The sequence below is a fragment of the Thunnus thynnus genome, chromosome 20 (assembly GCF_963924715.1).
Source record: "Thunnus thynnus chromosome 20, fThuThy2.1, whole genome shotgun sequence".
Lineage (NCBI taxonomy): Eukaryota > Metazoa > Chordata > Actinopteri > Scombriformes > Scombridae > Thunnus > Thunnus thynnus.
This window is the reverse complement of record NC_089536.1, coordinates 20,098,360-20,118,384: the sequence shown is the minus strand read 5'-3', so window position 1 is coordinate 20,118,384 and position 20,025 is coordinate 20,098,360. Positions and strand designations below refer to the sequence as shown.

The following is a 20,025-nucleotide window of genomic DNA, read 5'->3' as shown; positions in this document are numbered from 1 at the left end:
AGTCTGAATTACATTTACGCTGCCTGTTTCTGTGAACATTTAAAACTAGACGAATGTTCTGCGGGAGCATAATAAGACACTTGTCTCCTCTTATCCAATCTGTGCTGAAAAAAAAGTCCAGAGCTCTTTCAGACAAAGTGGTCATTCTGAAATGTCACAGAAAGAAGAAAGCCTGGAAAGAATTTCTGAGGAAGAATTTCAACTGAACTGGAACCAAAGCAAGTTTATAATACCAGAGCTGCAAACAATAGTTTGTAGAGTTTACAGCTTTAAAAAATGGACATGCATAAATAGATTTTAAACCACATGCGTAACATGTCATTTAACCCAAAAGGTTTGAGTAAGAGCTCGTGTGCTGCTGTAGGTTATAAGTGAACCACTTTGCTCAAGAGCATCTGGGTGGGATCAGTCAAGGGAACTTTTAACTTTAACTTTATTGTCTCTGTGGGGAAATGTTGTCTTGCTGACAGATAAAACATGTAACATGTGTACATCAAGTGACATACAACATAAAACCTAAGAGTGTGTCATCACCCCTTGATAGTTACATAGAAAACTCATCATGAGCTGAGTCATCATGAATATTTCACAGTGTGATGGACTGAGAGAGAAAAGAAAAAAAAATCAAACCCTGGAAGGATGTTTTTAGCCATGCAGGAGCTTTATGAATGTTAGTCTGTCCACCACTTTAGTCCAGACTGAACAACTGGAATCATCATTAAAATGTGTTTAGACATTCATGGTCCCCAGATGATACAGCCTCACAGAGCTGCAGGCCAGCCTGTTACAGGCGCTTGTTAGTTTACATCCTGATATAAGTAAAACATATAGAGGACAGTAGCTTTTAGCAAGGCACTTACAACTGTTGATGATGTCACCTAAAACGTCATCATGGACATGGTCAATTGAAATGAATGGGAGACCAGAGGCTGGTGGGGCAAGGGGGGATACCCAAAAACATACATAAATTAATTTTGTTCATATATACATATATATATGTCTTTTCATGTTAATTCTTATTATTATTATCTTTATGTTGTATGTTATTAATATTGTAGCACTTTGAGCTTCACTATGAATGAAAGTACAAATTTACGTATTATTATTATTATTATTATTATTATTATTATTATTAACTGGATAAATAAAATGGGAGAGTACTGTATTTGTAGTTATATTTTATCGACACTAAAAATAATCACAAATTCTATCATGTGTTTAATAATTGATGTGACTTTAATGTATTTATTGTAAAGGACACTGAGCATTCATATAGAGATGAGTAACGCAAATAAACAAACAGCCAGTCTCAGTCCATTAAACATCTAATTAAATCTCACTATATGCGCCGAATAAAACATTAGAAAACGTGCACGAGCAGAACAAAGACTTGACTGTAGTGTAGTGTTGTTTTTAGCACAGTGACCCCCGGCACCCCCCGCCCCATCTCCCCTCTGCCTCCTTTTCATTTGCTGCTTTCTCATCCCGCCTGTGTGCGCCGCATCCACACCAAGATCCACTGACTTCTCCACCACATGTCCCCGCAGCTTTCACCGGATTCAATTACATAATTACCCTCAGATCGCCTCAAAAGTCGCGTCTGACTTGACAGCTGATCACGGTAAGACGTCGTTTAATCGATCGGGGTTTTTTTTAAGGGGGGAGGGTGATGGGGGGTGATTTGCAGCTTGGCTTTACACATCCGATCCTTTCATTCTTCCAGCCGGGCAGACGGCGTCGGGTTGTGGCAGTATTGTGATAAAATGCCGGGTGGTTGTCTTTACATCTGAGCACAGATTTACCACCTCAGGCGTCATGTTTTCACGTTTTATCCCGGAGTCAAATTTTATTTTATTGGAGGAGAGGGTGATGCAGTTTGTTGAGCATCCTTCTTTCTGGCTTCTTGTCTGAAGCTGCCACAGTATGTTCTGGAAACAAACCGCCTGGAGTGAATAATTCAGGCTCTGCCAGCTACACTTTCAAACAAATCATACCATTAAAAAAATGCTGTTATTTGTTTTTTAAAAGGGCTAATTTAAAGTTTAAAGACAGGCTCTCTCTCTCTCTCTCTCTCTCTCTCTCTCTCTCTCTCTCTCTCTCTCTCTCTCTCTCTCTCTCTCTCTCTCTCTCTCTCTCTGTCTCTCTCTCTCTCTCTCTCTCTCTCTCTCTCTCTCTCTCTCTGTGTGTGTGTGTGTCTGTGTGTATCTGTATCTGTGTATGTGTGTGTGTGTGGAGAGCAGTTGACGTGCCTCACATGCTGATGAAGAGGAGTACAGACAGCCACAGTGCCCTGGTTTCACTGTGAGGTTTTGGCCTTTTGTCTGTCTTTTCAAAGCTCCTCCAGCTCTCTTCTTTCCTTTCCTTCCTCTAGTCCGGCCCCCTATCTGAGCAGTTCTCAAACTTTTTCTTATCAAGGACCCCTAAACTGAGACGAATCAGACCACGGACCCCCATTTGACAAGATTTTGTCCCAGGGTCCCCCATCTGATAAGACTTTGTGTTACTTATGGATGGAATTATAGTGAAAATCAATGATTCCCCTTTCGCTGGGGACCCCCTCAAGGACCCCTGGAGGTCCCCGGACCCCACTTTGAGAACCACTGCCCTATCTGGCTTCTGTTTTTAAAGCAGCCCGACACCCTCCTGATTAAGTGTTTCGTCAGCTCATCTGACACAGAAGCACTGCAGACCCATTAAAGAAGTCCATTTCCTGGTGCGCTCTCGGCCTAATAAGCGGGCTAATGAAAGAGGAGCTCACCAGTCAAGTCGCTGAATTATTTAGGCTACATACTTATGCCTTGTCATCCATCAGTCATGGTATCAGTGCTCTCCCCTGTGCCACCGTCATGACAGATGTGCATGTTCATCATCAACACTGTCCAACATGATACCAGGAGGATAAAAGCCTCACTCATCAGCCATTTGCTGTATCTTTTCCCCTAAATGAAAATAAATAAATGAGCTTAAAGGATGGAGAGATTAGTGCCACTCCTGTGATGATGACTGTGATCTTTGAACCCTTGTACTGCCAGCTTAAATCTGTGTAGTTTTCTCATGTTACTCAGAGGTACAAATTGCTTGCCCTTTAAAAATCCCATCCCTTAATCTCATTGGCAAAGAAAATATGCTTTTTTTCCCCAAATAATAATAAAAGCAACATAAGGTCTTCCCAAGGAGACATTGTTTCATGACCAAATATGGCTTAATAGAGATTTACAATGGAGAATATATGAACGCTACCCCACAGTTTCTGAGTCAGGTGTCACATAAGATTATGCAAAATTGTTGCAATGTGCAAACTGCAGTAAAAATAAGCATCATATTGTAGAGTTTAAACCTGATACTGAATCAATATGAACTGTTGCTCCTGTAATGCTCAGTCTGGAACGCTGATACATTTATTTTTGCTGTGTTGACATGTGAAAAGTTTCATATGATGTTGCTAGATTTATTTGCATTTTCTCTGTATTATCATTCCTCTGTTCAATCTATACACATAAGTGCACATGCCGTGATAAATGGTAATGGTTCACGACAGCGGGTGACCTTTGAAATATTTGACTAGTTATGAAAGAGGAAAATCCGATTCCATGATTGTAGTTACAAATCTGAAAAGCATCTGATCAATTGAACAAGAGTTAGACAAAAGTATGAGTGTAGTAACAAGTAAGCTGTCTTTACAAAAATAATATCAAAGTACAGCTGCAACTAACGATTATTTTCATTATTGATTAAATCGTTTGGTCTATAAAATGTCAGATAATAGTGAAAAATGCCTGTTGTAATGTTCCAAGCACATCAAATTTCTTGTTTTGTGTGACCAACAGTCCAAAACCCAAAAGTATTCAATTTAAAGCATATAAAACATAGAAATGCAGCATATCTTTGCATTTGAGAAGCTGGAACCAGCAAATGTTTGGCATTTTTTCTTAAAGACTGACTAAAACAATTAATCGATTATCAAAATAGTTGCTGATTATTTTTCTGTCAGTTGATTAATTGACTTATTGTTGCAGCTCTAAAATTAGTTAAATTGTCCCCATAATGAAACATGCCAAGAAAGAATCAAAGTATCCTCAGTGAAAACATATTAGGTCCCCATGGAAGGTAAAACACAGTAATAAATATGATACACTTAAACATATAGAGTCCATAAGAGGAATAAAACATGTGACATTCACTGTAGTTCAACAGAAAAAAGAGTAGCATTAGCAGCACATTAGCATCAGACAGCTAGCATAATGACAGGTTATCTGATCACAGAAATAGCTGGAATAAATGGAACACCAATGAAGCTATCTGGAGAGTAGACAAAATATTCCTGTTAACATCTGCTTGTTTTACAGTTATGACAAACGACGGATATAAAAATGTCAGTTAAACTGTAACTTCGAGCAACAGAAAGTTCAACTGAAACTGCTGGTGTCAGATATGATATAATGTGCTGTTTGGGTTCCATACTTTCCATAAATCTAAAGAAAAACATTGACCATGTAAGTTTAATTATATATTTTTTTATCATATGCACATATGCAAATGATGAACAAACAGGAATTTAAAACATCACATTAGATTTACTGAACTGTCAATTCACAAGAAAACTTTTAAAACATAATTAGTCTGTAACACTTTAAATAAAGAGAGAAGAAATAAAAATCTCACTATGAGATATCAGCCAACTGACAGATACGTCCAATCAGAATAATTTGAGACCAGCAGGTGAAAGTTAGACCAATCAGCAGAAGCTGGGAAGAGGATGAGATGATGATAAGTGCTAACATAATGCTAACATCTTCATATGTAGCCACTGGTGTTGTCTGAGGACTTGGACTTCATCTCTGACATGTATCTCAGTGGTCGGACAGACAGAACACATTGCAAGTCTCAACTCAACCGACCAATGAAATGATCATTGCATCTCAGAAATGTTTGTGAAACAAAAAAACTCCAGTGTGGTATGTTAACCTTTGCCTCAGAAAGTTTTAAAGCCTCCAGCCTGAGACTCTGCTGTCCAGTTTAAAAGACCGCCTCCATCTCACCACACACTGCTATATTTAGACTGACAGAGAGAGAGGCTGAGTGTGATATTGAAAGGAGCCTGAGGGATTCACTCTGACACGCCATCAACTCATCAGTCTTTGTCACACATTCAGACTGCAGATGTCACATCAATACTAAGACTCAGTGGGAGGTGGCTGCTGATAACCCCAATAACACATCCGCCTACGTCAGTGTTGCAGTTAAACCAGGTTTCTGTGTAAAGCAATTTATAACCCTTTGTGTTTGTAGCTACAGTAACGATACACACGTCACTTCCCCCCCCACCAGTTACAAAATGATAACTGGCTTTGTGTCATGGTGTGGAGACAGAGCTCATTCGTCCTACTGGGACTGTCTGAAACGGTTCGGAGAGCAGCTTGCTGTTTGGTTACAGACTATAAAGAGCAATCCTGTAATGGATGTCAGTTTTGTGCGTGCAGAGCTTTTAATATAATAAAGTGTGATGAGCCAAGCCAAGGCCCTCCGGGGCAGGATTGGTATTTACATCATCTTGGGACCTTTTCAAAGCGAGCTAGATCACAGTCTGGCACTCGGAAATCAAATTGCTTTGTTATTCTCACAGAAGCTTCCAGCTGTTGTACGCCTGGTTGTTGCTTCTACCTACCAGGAAAAATCCACTTAAACACTGTTAAAAAAAAAGAACCAGCTATTGATTCGTTTTTAGAGGCAACGTCTGGGTCTATTAGCTCATCTCTTGATGTAATTTTCTTTCAATGCGCCTGTGACGACTCCAACATTGTGGGATACTTCCCTGAACACTGACAATGTAGTCTGACAATAAACTTAAAGATCCCATCCTGTCATATTTTTAGACATATAAAAACACTCTGCCTGGAATAATAAACTGTGTCTGATATGTATTTTTAAAATGGCCTTGACTGCTTCTTCCTAATTGAAAAATCCAGAATCTCTGAATATGTAAAATAAATTTATTTCTAAAGTTTAACTACAAGATGTTACTTCACTGCAAAGTCCTTTCTCAGTGTTTGTGCACTGGAGGCTTCAAGTTTCCACATCACACTTGTGTGAATTGAATACTGTAATAAGAAGAAAAACACAACTTTGACTGGAGGGGACTTTAAACAGTAAATATCACAAAGAAAAAAAAACAAAGAAAACAATTTCCACTCAGAAAGGTTATCTTTTGAATGCTGTATTTTTCAGTAAAGTGAAACAGAAATATACTTAGAAAAGAGACTCAAAAGACCAGAATGCAATGCAGCCAGAGGTAATGTTATATTTTGAGTGTTAAATCTTGCGATTCTCAATTATAGCTTATCAGTATTGAATAATAATTTCTTAAAAATATGTTAGGTCCTCATCCCATAATATCATTAATATGCCTGATATTAGACACTGAGTTGATATGTGGAAGATTGCACAAGTGTGCTACTTTAGTTTGATGACAGTGCATATTTTATGTAATCCAATAGTTTATTTAGTCTAAGATGTAGAGAATTTTCTCCAAAAGGAACGCCTAATCCCTCTGTTTCTCTGAACATTTTCTAAATCACCAAATATGGTGATACATGGTTTTCACTGGACAGCGATTGTATGTGCAGTGGCCTATTTGGGAAAAAGTTGATCTCTAAGTTCCTGTTTGTTTCTAGAGGCCTGTTGTGATGAGTGAAGGGAGCAGATTCCTACTGTTATATTTAATAAAACGTCATTGAAGGTAACATGACAGTCAGCATCTTAGAGGGAAGCTTTCAAGGATTCACTAAGTGGAGAAAATACAACAACAATGAGATTTGAAAATCAATGACTAAATAATCGCTACATGTTTCTACATTTAAGATGATGTGATTTTCTCACCTTTCACTCAATCATAGTGCAGTGTTCATAATAATGTAGGGCAGGCTGTGCTTTTAGAGCACAGCAGCTCCCACATCAGCTCCACCGGTGGAAACTTGGCACATAATGGGGTTGCAATAAAATGAAAAATATCTATATCACTATTGGCCTAAATGAAATGAGACTGTTTGGTTACTGGATTTTGGTAAAACTTGTGTTCCTGGTGTTTTATGACATTTTTGTCTGACAGTAGAGAGCTGACTAGAAATTAAGTGGTACAGATGGGTGACATGCACCAAACCAGGGATGTTGGTCAGCATCTTTAAGTCCTCTACTGTTTTTCTTCTTGTTCTCTCAGTTGAATGTTTGAGCTTCACTGTGCTGAATGATGTATGAACAGTTTGACACTAGAAGACTATTTTCATATTAATCTGCTGAGGGGGAAAAATTTCTCTTTGCTCACCTTGAATTGACTTTAAGACTTGTATAAACGAGCATGATTTGTGACATCACAACTCATTTGGAGCCAATCCCGGTCCAGTATTCAATTTACACAAATGTGATGTGGAAACTTGAAGTCTCAAGTGCACAAACACTGAGTCATTTTAAGTATTATAACAAGGTAGCTGAAAAAACACATCAGACACAATTTAATATTCCAAGCAGAGAATGTTTATATGTCCTAAGACGAGTCTGGAGGAGATTTTTAAATGCCATAGCCACCAGTAAACCCTGTGTGTCATACAGGAATACAGGAAATAGAGGAAATCTCTGCCTGAAGTGAAAGTAAATGTACAATCAAAAAGAAAATTATAGCAATTGAATATAAAAATTTCTTTCCCTTTCTCTCTCATTCTTCTTTTCTTTCAGGATCTCACTGCTGCCCTCCACCTGTAAGACCTCCTCATTGAGTACCTCCCCTCCCTCACATACATTCTTGCCATGCAGGAGGTGTAACCCTCCTTTCTCTTCTTCCTTGTGTGCCGCCGGAGAAAACCCAAAACAGAAAAAAAAACCCAAACCCCAAGAACTCGCAACAAGTCAAGATGTCTGACCCTGACCCTTCTTCGCCGACTGACCCCCCGCTGCCACTCGCGTCCCCACGCACCCCGCTGCAGCTCTCCTTCCCCTTCCTGAGGGAGGGCAGCCGGGTTTGGGAGAGGGAGAGGAAACCGCCTCAACCTGGAGAGCTGCCCAGCCCACTGCCCACCAAACGCACCCGCACATACTCAGCGTGAGTAGGAAAGACACAAGTGTTTGAGTCTCCTTGTACATATTATGATCTTGATAATCATCTTTACACACAGCAAACCGTGGGCACGGCAGTATTTCATGTAATAACTGTTTATGCTATCCCGTTCTCTTTCTCGATCTCTCCCACTGTGCCTCTTTCTCTCTGTCCTGGTCGCTCTCTCTTTCTCTGCAGGACAGTGCGAGCCAAATCAGGTCCCGTATTTAAAGGTGTGTGTAAGAACTTCTCCAGGTCTCAGGGTCATGGATTCATACGCCCTACTCATGGAGGAGAGGACATCTTCGTCCACATCTCTGAGTGAGTGACCATTCAGCTAACTTTTACACTGTTACGGTTTTCCCGGCATCAGATGGTTTTCTGGAGGTTGCCCTGTGAAATTATGATTTTAGCTCAGTTCATAGTATATCATTTTGCTTGTAGAGAATACAGAAGAACAGCATCTTTTGACATAAAACACCAGATCCTATTAACTCCATAGCTTCCCTCAGAGTAAGCCGATTCATTATTTGCTAAATTACATGAACTTGTCAAATAAAATGAACCAAAACTTATGATAATCACACAATCAGACTATGACAAGCTTTCATTTGAACAATTAAGTTATCAAACATATCAGAAATTATTTCGTTGAAATGAACTGTTGACTTAAACTACAAGGCTGACCATTGCTGGGAAGAATTTAAAGGATAAGGTTTTCTATATTTTTCTTATTGTCAACAAATCTCATGTGCAGAGCCAAACCAACAATGAACTCATCCTACTTACAAGTATGGTGTGTGTATCTTAAGCCTGATATATCTGATTCCTCTGTGCCGTAGACCTGTACTGTTGTCCAAAAACTATTAAAAACACATCAATGAGTCACACTGCTGCACTGGTGGTACTTCACCACAAAGATTATGGTCACAGTAGTTTGCTTAGACAGAAGACTAAAAACAGCATTCATGTTTTCAGTCCCCGGAGAGTAGTTCCTTGTACAGCAGTTATACTCGTCAAATAACACACTGTGCATGTGCAGGACCGTGGTTGTGTTTAGAGTGCTTTGCTAGTTTGTTGTGCTACATATCACAACTTCTTGACTTTGTATTGTATTGTGCATTGTAAATGACTTTAGTAACATGCCCAAACTCTTCATGGCGGAGGAACATGTTACCCGATGTAGCGGTGTGGCTCATTGATGTGTTTTTAATAGTTTTTGGACAACAATGGAGTTCTACAGCACAGAGGAATATGATATGTCACACTTTGGATTCACACACAATACTTGTAAGTAGAATATTAATTAATTGCTGGTTTGGCTCTGCACATGAGATTTGTTGACAAAAAGAAAAATATAGAAAATCACCAGTCAAAACCTTTAAAAAAAATGTCATGCAACAAAAGTTTGACTTGGCTTTTTTACCGTGTAGAGTCTGTTTTGGTACAGTATTTTAAACCTTATTTTAGGGATATGTTCAAATTTTTTCAAGTGTTTCTTTAAAAAAAAATACTCATATCCCCATATGTACATTGAAAGAGGAGAGCAATCCTCTCCTAACGCTATAAACAAAGGTAAGAGATACAGGACAAACTCCACAGTCCTCTTTCTGTGCAAAAATACATTCCAAAGGCATTACTTTAAATAACTGCACAGGTCAGATGTAGTGGTCTCATCATTTATGAATCATTCCTTATACCCGAAAGGTTACTCATTTCAGTTCCACTACACTACAGTTTCTCCTGCTCATTGGAGTAAACTAAAATGTATCCTAGGGATAGAGCCAACTCATACTTCATGTTTAAAGAAGGCACTGTCCTTAAATGGCTGAACTATATTTGACTGAGTTTGTAATATCTGTTTCTTTGACAGCATTGAGGGAGAGTACGTGCCTATGGAAGGAGATGAGGTCACGTACAAGGTGTGCCCCATCCCTCCCAAGAACCAGAAGATCCAGGCGGTCGATGTGGTGATCACCCACCTGAATCCGGGCACCAAGCATGAGACCTGGTCAGGTCAGATCATCAGCTCCTAGACTCTAGCGCTCCAGGCTGCAGGGCTGCAGAGGCTCATGAAATGGAGCCGGGGGGATTTGGATTTAATTTGAGGTTTTTTGTTTTCGGGGTGTTAAGTGTGGGACCAGATCAGCAGGATCGGAGCATGGCGAAGTTCAGCCTGAGGTGGCTTGGACTTAGGACAGGCACAGTATAGGTCTGAGGGAGAAGAGAGGGTGAACATTTAAGTATAAAGGATTGGGTTGAAAATTAAGCTTTGAATGTATTTGTTTGAATGTTTTTCTTTGAAGGGCAGGGGTTGGTGAAGTGATGTCTTAGAGGGGGCGGGATGCTGAGAAGAGGCAGCTGGGTCAGAGGCCGAAATGCATTTTGAGCAAATTTGACATAATTTGGTCATACTGACTCTCCATGGGTACACTACAGATGAGAAATTGCAAATTTTAAGGGACCAACTCTGTTGAGGTCTGAATTTCACTCCCACTTTAAATTAAGTCATGGGACAAAAATCTATTCCAGCCACATTTTGTCTGTTTACAATGACAGATTTTGATAGTTTCCACCAGTAAAACAAAGATTAAAAGGGGAAAATAAAATTACCTTCATCAATTACCAATCACGATTGGGTTTGCAGTTTTCTTAAAGGTGCAATATGTAAGAATTTTAGTTTACACACATTACATTAGTTTACAAACATTCAAAAATTAACTAAAATTATCAACAGAATCTGAAGAAATAATAAAATTAGACCTTCCCTGACTTTCTCGGTTGCCTATAGCAGCCTGTGGATTGATTTCTATGTAAAGGACTCAGGACGGTTTTGCCAGGAGCCCTACAGCACCAAGAGGGTGCAACACTAGCTAACGTTAGCTTAGAAATTGAGTCCATTAACATCTGACCCCAGGCTGGCTTTCTTTCTACTGGACAGGTAAGCTAACATCACTGCAAAGCGTGTGAAATATATGTTGTGATATTGTGGCTTCAGCTGACTAATGTTAGTGCCACTGCTCACTTGGGTGCTGACTGAGCAACAGGATTCTGACTGCAGCTCATATAATGGCCACCGGTGTCATTAATGAGAAGGAATTTCTGATTCTTATATATTGCACCTTTAAACAGAAAAGTTATGTTTACATTCAGTGTTTCTCAACAATATGCATTGTGTACATCATTAAGGTGTAACAAAAGTATTGGAATGGATCATAAATCGTGCATTGTTTACATCAGTCAATGTTTATTAGCTTGCAGTCTTCTTCCTTGCCTTTGTTGCAAGTGCCGTTCTTTGTACATTACCGCCACCTGCAGATCAGCTGAATACCATGAAACTGGTGGCAGGAATGTGTATTGCGTTGCCAAACGGGGACCCACTTGTAAAAACATTGTTCATGATGCTACTAGTGGTCAAAAACTCCACATGGTATCTTTAATGAAGGGACAGCTGCTCAGATCTGCCTTCTCAAGTATTTTCAAGGTTGCTACACAATGCTCCTTGTGTGTGGCTGCCAAATGAGCACACTAAAATGGAACTTGTGAGCTCAACATGGGAAGTTATGTACATGATGTGCTTGGCATTCAAGTGGTTAAGTTGTGAGAACACCGCTGCTAAGCAACATGGATGCCAAAAGCTAGCTACATTAGCTAATATTAACATTACTGTTGGTGTAGTCACAAGGCCAACAATTTAGCTAGCTAGCAAGCAGGTAACATAATGCAGGAAATGCACAGGCATAACGACATAGGAAAAAGATGAGGCTGCTGGGAATATCAACATTTTCCTCGGACATATAAAATTACTAAGAGAAACTCTAAACGACTAAAATTAAAATATATTAACTTACCATCCACCGAAAAATTAACTTCCATGGCTTCCACTGTTTCTGAAAATGTCAACAATACATCGCAACTTGTGAACTTGGAGCTTTCAGAAAATTTCCACTTTCAAAGTTGTGAATACCACCAGAGGGCGGGCATTCATAGAGACTCTTCTCATGAACGCGACCCCATTTGAAGGCATGTGACACATTCAGTTCACTCTTACTGCATTTCGGCCTCCGGAGCTAAGATTAGCTCCACATATAAGGATTTATTTTCCTTTTAAATATTGTAGCACTACTGTATTTTTGTCTATTTGGCAAGTGTAGAAATCCAGTATTATTGTAGCCAGCTCCTATGACGGTCATATGTTTCGGTGGTAGAGGCGGTAGCTGTATGTTGTGTGTGCCTGCCACTGGGAAACCAGGCCAGAGGGTTTTGGGTTGGGGAAGGAAACCGGAAAGGGAGGAGGGTCAGGGAACGGGCAGAGGATGGAGTGACTGTAGATGTACTTGAGCACTGATACATCTAGGTTTGAAATGTTTAAAGCACGTGTACGGAGGAAGACCAAGATTAAAATCAGCAGTTCTCAACTTGCGGGTCATCAGGTGAAAGTTGTAACCTTTAAAATAATTGCTAGAAATTTTGAGAAATATCCTTACTCACTTTCTTGCCCGGAGTTAAATGAGAAGATCAATGCCACTTTTATGTCTTAGAGTGGTATCGTTATTCTCATCTAACTCTCAAGGAAGAAAGGGAATAACTGTGTTTCCCCAAATTGCTAATATTCCTTTAAATCGTTTATGTAATCAGAAAAGAAAAGTTTTAATGCCCAGATTTTTCTCATGTTTTCTATCTTTGTGATAATGACTCCCTCTTGTGAAATGCAGTATTTTCACCCCTCAGGTTTTCCCTTTTCTTTATATCAATCAATTAATAATAAATTAAAAGGTGTTGGGTCAGGCTGAGGAGGATGAACTGCTGATTTAGGTTGAACACGGGGGAGTCCAGTAAGTTTCATACATCACGGCAAATGACTGTGAAAAATAGCAAAACAAAAACAGAGCAGCAAAAGCTTCCTGGTGTAAGTTTTAGATTACTATTTATTTATTGACTTATTTATTTTCATTTGTAACTATGGGAACATCAGGTGTTTGGTAATTAAAGGCTGCATTTATAAGTATTTGTGCAAACTGAAGCCTGTTTGAATACACTGCACACCTCACTCTAATGATACTACCCTGTTAAAATCCCTTTGCTACCGTCATGTCATCATCGACAGGCAAAACAAAAAAAAACCCCTTCAACCTTTCTTGTCACAAGTTTCTAATTTCTACATAATCTTTGTCTAATTTTTAATAACTATGTGACGTTCAAAATAACAAGCAGTTTTGTTGTTTTGGAAATCGGCATGTTCTGTACTGTTTGTGTAATTTTACGTAGAATGTGTTGATTCTGTTTCATCATGCAGTAACGCAGTTGGAGCCTTCAGAGAGGCGTCATCAGCTCTCCTATGCATCTTTGATTTCTCGCCACAAGTGTGACTTACAGTAACATCAGTAACACACTGCATCTGTTTGGTTTCTTTACTGTGAGAGGAACAAGTTTGATTGTGTTCATGAGCATTTTTTAATTTTGTCAAATCACTGTGACATTGTCTTTTGTCATTAAGATAAAGTTTGAATAAAACTTACTACTGTATTCACAGACCTGTGTGTTTATTATTTCATTAATGTGGTGCAAAGACTGTTCTGTGCTCTTTTTGAGTTTAGACTTTCCCTTAGTTTTTCTTCACTGGTGTCTGAACAAAGTAGAATAAATAGGGCAGTTATTTTGAGAGTCCTCCTTTACTTGGATAAAGTTTTTGCTATGTGCTCTGCTTCAGTGTCTCAGACAGCTGTGTGTGTGTGTGTGTGCGTGTGTGTGATCTTTGGAAATATTCATTTGGGCTTGTTTTTGCACAGACCGCATCCTGTCTGTGCCTTATTGTATCGCTGGAATCCGTTAGAGGACATCCCAGCACAAATAATCTTCAAGTTGACTCCTACATAGTGGGTTACAACACAAGGGTCAATGGCAAAAAAGCCACTTGTGTACATACAAAACAGTTACATTTATTTCTATAGCTGCAAGAATGTTTAAACAGGACTTTACGGAGAAAGATCAATCACAAACAAAGTTGATGCAAGACATTTTGCAACAACAAGTAAAAGAAAACACAAGCAGATTGAGTAAGAGGCCAAATGGACAACACGATTCCAAACTAAACACAGTTTTAAACTTCCTTTTTACTCTCTGACAAAAAACAGGCCACTGCTGGAGCTGACAGACCTGGTGCCCCTAGAGACAGCAGTCTGGATTTCTATATACAGCACTGTGCAAAGGTTTTAGACACTAAAAGTAAAATGAGGATGCTTTCAAAAATAATGTCAGGAATAGTTTTGATTTGTCAATTAACTTCATGCAAAGTTCAGTAAACAGAAGGAACCTAAATGAAATCGATATTTGGTGTGAGCAGCTTTGCCTTTAAAACAGCAGCAGTTCTCCTCAGTTCACCTGCACACAGTTTTTCTTGGAGAACTTGCTACAGTTCTTCTGTTGATTTAGGCGTCCTAGTTGCTTCTGTCTCCTCCATCATATTGAGATCAGGGCTCTGTGGGGGCCAAACCATCTGTTGTTGGACTTCTTTTTCTTCTTGTTGATGAAGATAGTTATTTATGACTTTGGCTGTATGTTTGGGGTCGTTGTCATGCTGTAGAATAAATTTGGGACTGATCAGACGCCTCCCTGATGGTATTGCATTATGGATAAGAATCTAAACATCTCAAGTGCTTAAAACCTTTGCACAGTACTGTATATCAACAGCAGTGGTGGAGGAAGCATTCAGATCCTTTACTTATGCAAGTAAAGTAGCAGTACTACACTGTGAAAATACTTGACTGCAAGTAAAAGTCCTGCATTGAAAATGTTACATTAATAAAAGTATAAGGAGCAAAATGTATTTAAAAGTATCGAAAGTAAAAGTATTCATAATGCTGTCTGACTATCATATATTATAGTACTGGATAATTACTGATGAATTACTGTGTATGTAGCATTTTACTATTGTGTTTGGTTGAGATGGAGCTAGTTTTAACTATTTTATATACTGTTGGGTGGTTTAATTCATCCATCATGTTTTATAAGATCAACCCGGATTTTGCATGTAAAGTAACTAGTAACTATAGCTGACAAATACATGTAGTGGAGTAAAAACAACATTTCCATTTGAAAGGTAGAGGAGTAGAACAATGAAATGGCATGAGAACACTCAATCACCTCAGTTTGTACTGAAGAACAGTAAATGCTGGCTTCCACCACTGATCAAGGGAGGCTATAGAGATGGTTTTGTTACATGCTGTAACAAAACAAAAACAAACAAAATTAAAGAGGGTATTATTGGGAAAACATGTCTGGTCTCTTTTCTTTGACCTTTTTCATTATTAAGCCCAATAGCGGCCACTAGATGTCAGTAATGTGAATGTTTAGTCCAACTGCTTTTTGATGAATGAATATCAGGTGAAGGAGACGCAGTGACATCATCTGCTAGAGGACAAATTGAGCTTTCGCTGCTCCATCTAGCAATTACAGTCTCTTTCTGTCTGGACATCTATCTGTCTGTGCACTTTGAGAGGTACAAAGAAGTAAGAGAGTTACATTGAAACTGGAGCCTTTTAAAGTGTCCAACTGCAGCAGAGTCCCTTCGTCACAAACATACAGCAATAGAAAAATGCAAAGACATGCTCCAGTTTTTTTCCCTTTTTTTTGTGATTTAGAAATGGACGTTTCATGGTTTGTCTATTATGGTCAACCTCACAGACATGCCGACAGTCAGTGGACGTACACACACAGATAGAAGCTCAGTGAACTGCAAGTGATTGAGACTTACTGTAATTCAGACAGATAACATCTGAGCATGCTGCAGGTGCCGGGAGAAAATCAACACTGATAATAAAAAAATCAAGAAAGCAAACAAAGGGAGACACAATGAGGCAGAAAAAATGGGACTTTGGTCAGATTTCTGTTTTCAGACATGACGTCACTGTTTTTTTCCTCACAGGTTTCCCACTCTTTCTGCCCTGCTTTAATGCCTCACCTATACAGTATATTTTTGCGCAAAATCATATATAACAGCAAAAAATGCTCAAATGAGATTCAATAAGAAAAAAATTAATTAATAAAGATGTCATTGGGAGTTTTAAAATAAAAAAATGTATAAACATAAGAGGCATAAAGGTAAATTATGGGCTTGATTTTAACCCTGATGAAATACTAAAATAACCTCGAACATGGAATTATATCCACATATGCCCACTGGATGATGCAGGCAAGCTTTGGCAAATTGTTAACAACATACATCATCCCTCAATATGATGTTGATGCAGCAGTTGAAAATGTACAGTTTAAAAATGTGAAATTTTATTATAATGCAATAAATACAATCAGGACATGAAACAGAATCTACATAAAGCCGACAGTATTTTTCTCCATTTTAAATCTAAACCTACCCAAGTTAATATCCTAATTCTATGACTCAAGTCACCCTTTGGAAGCCAAAAAACCATAACATCTGTCTTTACATTTGACTGATCTGCATCTGAGCACTGATGAGCATCATCAGTTTTTGTTTTTTTTCTCTGATAAAACTATCTTGTACCTCACATGTCATTTCGCTTTCAATATAAACTTTGCTAACTTGAATCTTGACAGTCTTTGTTAGCATCAGAGCGTTGTTGTTTTCTTATTTTTCAAAAGTAAATTTAGATTCATAGACTTTTTCTCACAGCAGACATTTTCATTGCAGGAAAAGCACAGTTGAGACTAATACCATTGACAATGGCTCCGGTCCAGCAGTTAGTATGATGTCATGCAGCGATTAATAATGTTAGTTTGACTGTTATGGGCAGTTTTTGTCGTAAATACTGTATGTGACGGTTGTGCACATTACAAGAGCGAAACCACTGGATAAAAAAACAAATAAAATGTATGAGTGTACAGTAACTAAAAGACATTGATTGAGATACTGATTTGTTTTTATTAAGTTTATTGTTAAAAAATCCTTTTATTTTCAGTTACAGTTACCACACAGACATCCTTACAGTCACACACATACACACATGCTTTTACTGCCAGGTTCAGATTGGTTCCCTCAATGTCACAGTGATAGATGAGTAACATTTGTGTTGTAGGGAGCAAACGTGGGAAATCTGGTCACCCACTGATAGATGTGACTGAGTGAATGTGTGTGTGTGTTTGTGTGGGTCTGTCATAGGCTACTTTTGGGGACAAATTTCAGACTTAGGGCCAGTTAGATGGAGACAGCTTGTCCAATTGGGGACAAAAGCCATGTCCCCAGTTAGGACATGGTTAAGGTTAGGGTTATGTAAGTCTCCAGAAAATGAATGTAAGTCTATACAATTTCCCCAGAAGTGACCATGATTTATGATGATTATTGCAGGTAATGAGCTGATAATAAATTCTTGTCATTAAATTGTGTGCGTGTGTGTGTGTGTGTGTGTGCGTGTGTGTGGCCTACATGTGGATGTAAAGAGTCACACTGCCACTGCTCAGACCATCAGACACCAGAGTTACTTGATCACTTAATGATTTAATTAAGGTGAACAGATTGTACTAATTGAGTGGGGGTGCTCTCGTTTGAGAATAATTAGTTTGGGGATTAATTCACTTCATTCAATCGTCCCCATTGCAAGGTGAAACAGATAAACAGTACAAAAAGCTTCCCGAGCTGAATCGCAGATGTGGGTGTGTTTTTACAGCGCGAGGATGTTATCTGTGGTGAGTTTTTATGGCCCGGCCAACCTTTGCTCTTCTCTTTTCTGTCCTTGCTTTACTTTGTCTATTGCCTACATGTGTTTACTTAAATTTTACAAGCTGTCCGTCTGTGTTTGCTGTCTGCCCATTTCTGACACATTCAATTATATGCACAACACGCACACACACACACAGATGCCTTCCTCCGCCTGTCATTTGCAGGGTGGACTCAGTATTTGTCTTTATTTCACCATAAATCACAATAATATGAGTATTTAAAGTTTATTATCTTAACGTTTGTTTATATTCCTTTCCAGTTTAAGCTCATTGTGAACCAGTATATGGAGATTTTCTGAGCAATCCAGCCTCTTTCCTTCACATCAAATAAAAAATGCTTCTTGTTGGTTTCTCATTGGTATTCTATTATTTTTTTTTGCATTTTTTGCCTTTATTGGACAGTTGATAGTGAAGATTCAGACAGGAAACAAGGAAAGAGAGAGAGGAATATGACATGCAACAAAGGTCCCTGGCAATCAAACAGCATATCCTTAATCATTCACCTGCCAGGACACTCCAAAAATTTTGTTTTTAATGTATTTTTTTAGGCAGGACTCATCCATCCATGCATGTGTGTATGCAACAGTATGTTCTTTACTGGGAATCCTACCAGTTCAGCATGGAGATCCAAAGTGTTCAATCGTTAATGAATAAATAAGACACTGTCAAATATCTATTATCATTTATTTCCAGCAGTTGTTATTTCAAAGTGTCTTATTTCCAAAGTGTTTTTATTTCACAAAATCATTTTTAGTTCCACTTTTCATCACAAATTATTTCAGTTAAGAAAAACTGGACAGAGCCAGATATGATTGCTGCTGATTTTTTTCAGTTCCCCCCAATCTAAATGCAATCTAGTCATACTAGTTAATTTTGATGAGCTATAGTGAGTTGAGTTAGCCATATTACCCTGTAGCTATGAGGGTAAGCTAGTTAGCTAACCTGCTTGCACGCGACACCATCAATGGGTTTGAAACAAATAAAAAAATATTAAAGTTCATTTTCACCACATTTTTTTGGTTCTGTGGCTTTGTTTTCTGAGGCAACCAGATGACAACTACCATAGCTTACTGGGTTTTGTTAAGCTGCAGTCCCTCTAATGGCCAGTGTTTGCCGGCTCCAGGAAAACTCAAAACTGTAACTAGCGGGGAAAATCTTAAACAAATTTTTTGCAAATATTTAGCCTAGCTTAGCACAAACACTGGAAGCAGGGAGAAACAGCTACCCTCAACAAAAGACAGAAAACAATCTTCATACTGCTCCAACGTTTTATATATACGTTGTACAAAAGAGTCACTTGGACTTTGCTAAAAAATGTACAACTAAGTGTTAAATACACATGTATACCATTTAAATATATGTATATGTAGAAGGCACTTATGTTGGACAGAAACATATAGACTATCTGTGTTCCTCTGCTCCCCTCTCTGTGTTTGTGCTAAATTAAGCTGAAAACGGTTAAGTCTGATTGCATTCAGGGACCATGTTCTCAGTTCTGAGCCTGGTAACCATGTGTCTTCGGTAAAAATTAAACTTTGTCATTTTACAAAGGGTTATGTGCCAGAAGTTACTGGTCCTAGGTGGCAAATTGTCATTTTCACATTTCGGTTTCGGTTTGGATTAAACAAAAAAGGTAAAATGTGTCAATTTAGTGAGCTTTAGAAGTGCTGATAGGTTACTGTTGGACAGAGCTAGGCTAGCTGTTTCCACATTTCCAGTTTTTGTGCTAAGCTATGCTAACCGTAGCTTCCTATGAAAGTTGTATCAATCCTCTCGTCTAACTCTTAGTAAGAAAATGAATAAACATATTTCCCCACAAAGTCAAACTATTCCTTTAAAATCGGATTCAGTCAGAGCCTCTCTTGTAATATTAAATCAGCTGGATAATTACATGTCTTCTAACGTGTTATTAGTGGTACAATATGTTGTGGGGCCTGCTTCCTTGATTGACAAGTATGTCAACACATCATCACCATAGTGGCTTCACCTCACACCTCAGGTCCCCATGAGCACACAGTAAACTGAAGGACTAGTTCCAGTCGACTTTCCAGACATTGCACATGGGCAGGGGCTTGCCATCATCCTGCTGTCGAAGGTCAGTATCTTCTCACAGTCCCCTGCTTTTAAGCCTACATTACAGTGACATCCCAAATACAATTATTTTCTTTTACTAACTAAACCATCCTGAAGGTTTGAATCATTATTGGTATTATTTCACTTTAAAATGCCTGTCTTTTGTCATGGTGTAA

The 20,025-nt window shown here is 38.7% G+C and overlaps 1 protein-coding gene across 1 annotated transcript; it reads left to right on the top strand.

Annotated features, from left to right (window-relative positions):
• Positions 1–1,468: 1,468 nt before the first annotated feature.
• csdc2a (cold shock domain containing C2, RNA binding a) lies at positions 1,469–13,609 on the top strand. Its single transcript, XM_067576447.1, has 4 exons — positions 1,469–1,621; positions 7,726–8,089; positions 8,282–8,404; positions 9,957–13,609. The coding sequence occupies exons 2-4, from the start codon at positions 7,902–7,904 to the stop codon at positions 10,117–10,119; spliced, it is 474 nt and encodes a 157-aa protein (XP_067432548.1). The 5' UTR covers positions 1,469–1,621; positions 7,726–7,901; the 3' UTR covers positions 10,120–13,609.
• Positions 13,610–20,025: the final 6,416 nt, after the last annotated feature.

Bases quoted from the DNA above. Each gene is read 5' to 3' on its own strand.
- csdc2a (XM_067576447.1), top strand. From the start codon at position 7,902: ATGTCTGACCCTGACCCTTCTTCGCCGACTGACCCCCCGCTGCCACTC. The intron at 8,090-8,281 runs GTGAGTAGGAAA...CTTTCTCTGCAG, and splicing joins CGCACCCGCACATACTCAGC to GACAGTGCGAGCCAAATCAG. The intron at 8,405-9,956 runs GTGAGTGACCAT...TTTCTTTGACAG, and splicing joins ATCTTCGTCCACATCTCTGA to CATTGAGGGAGAGTACGTGC.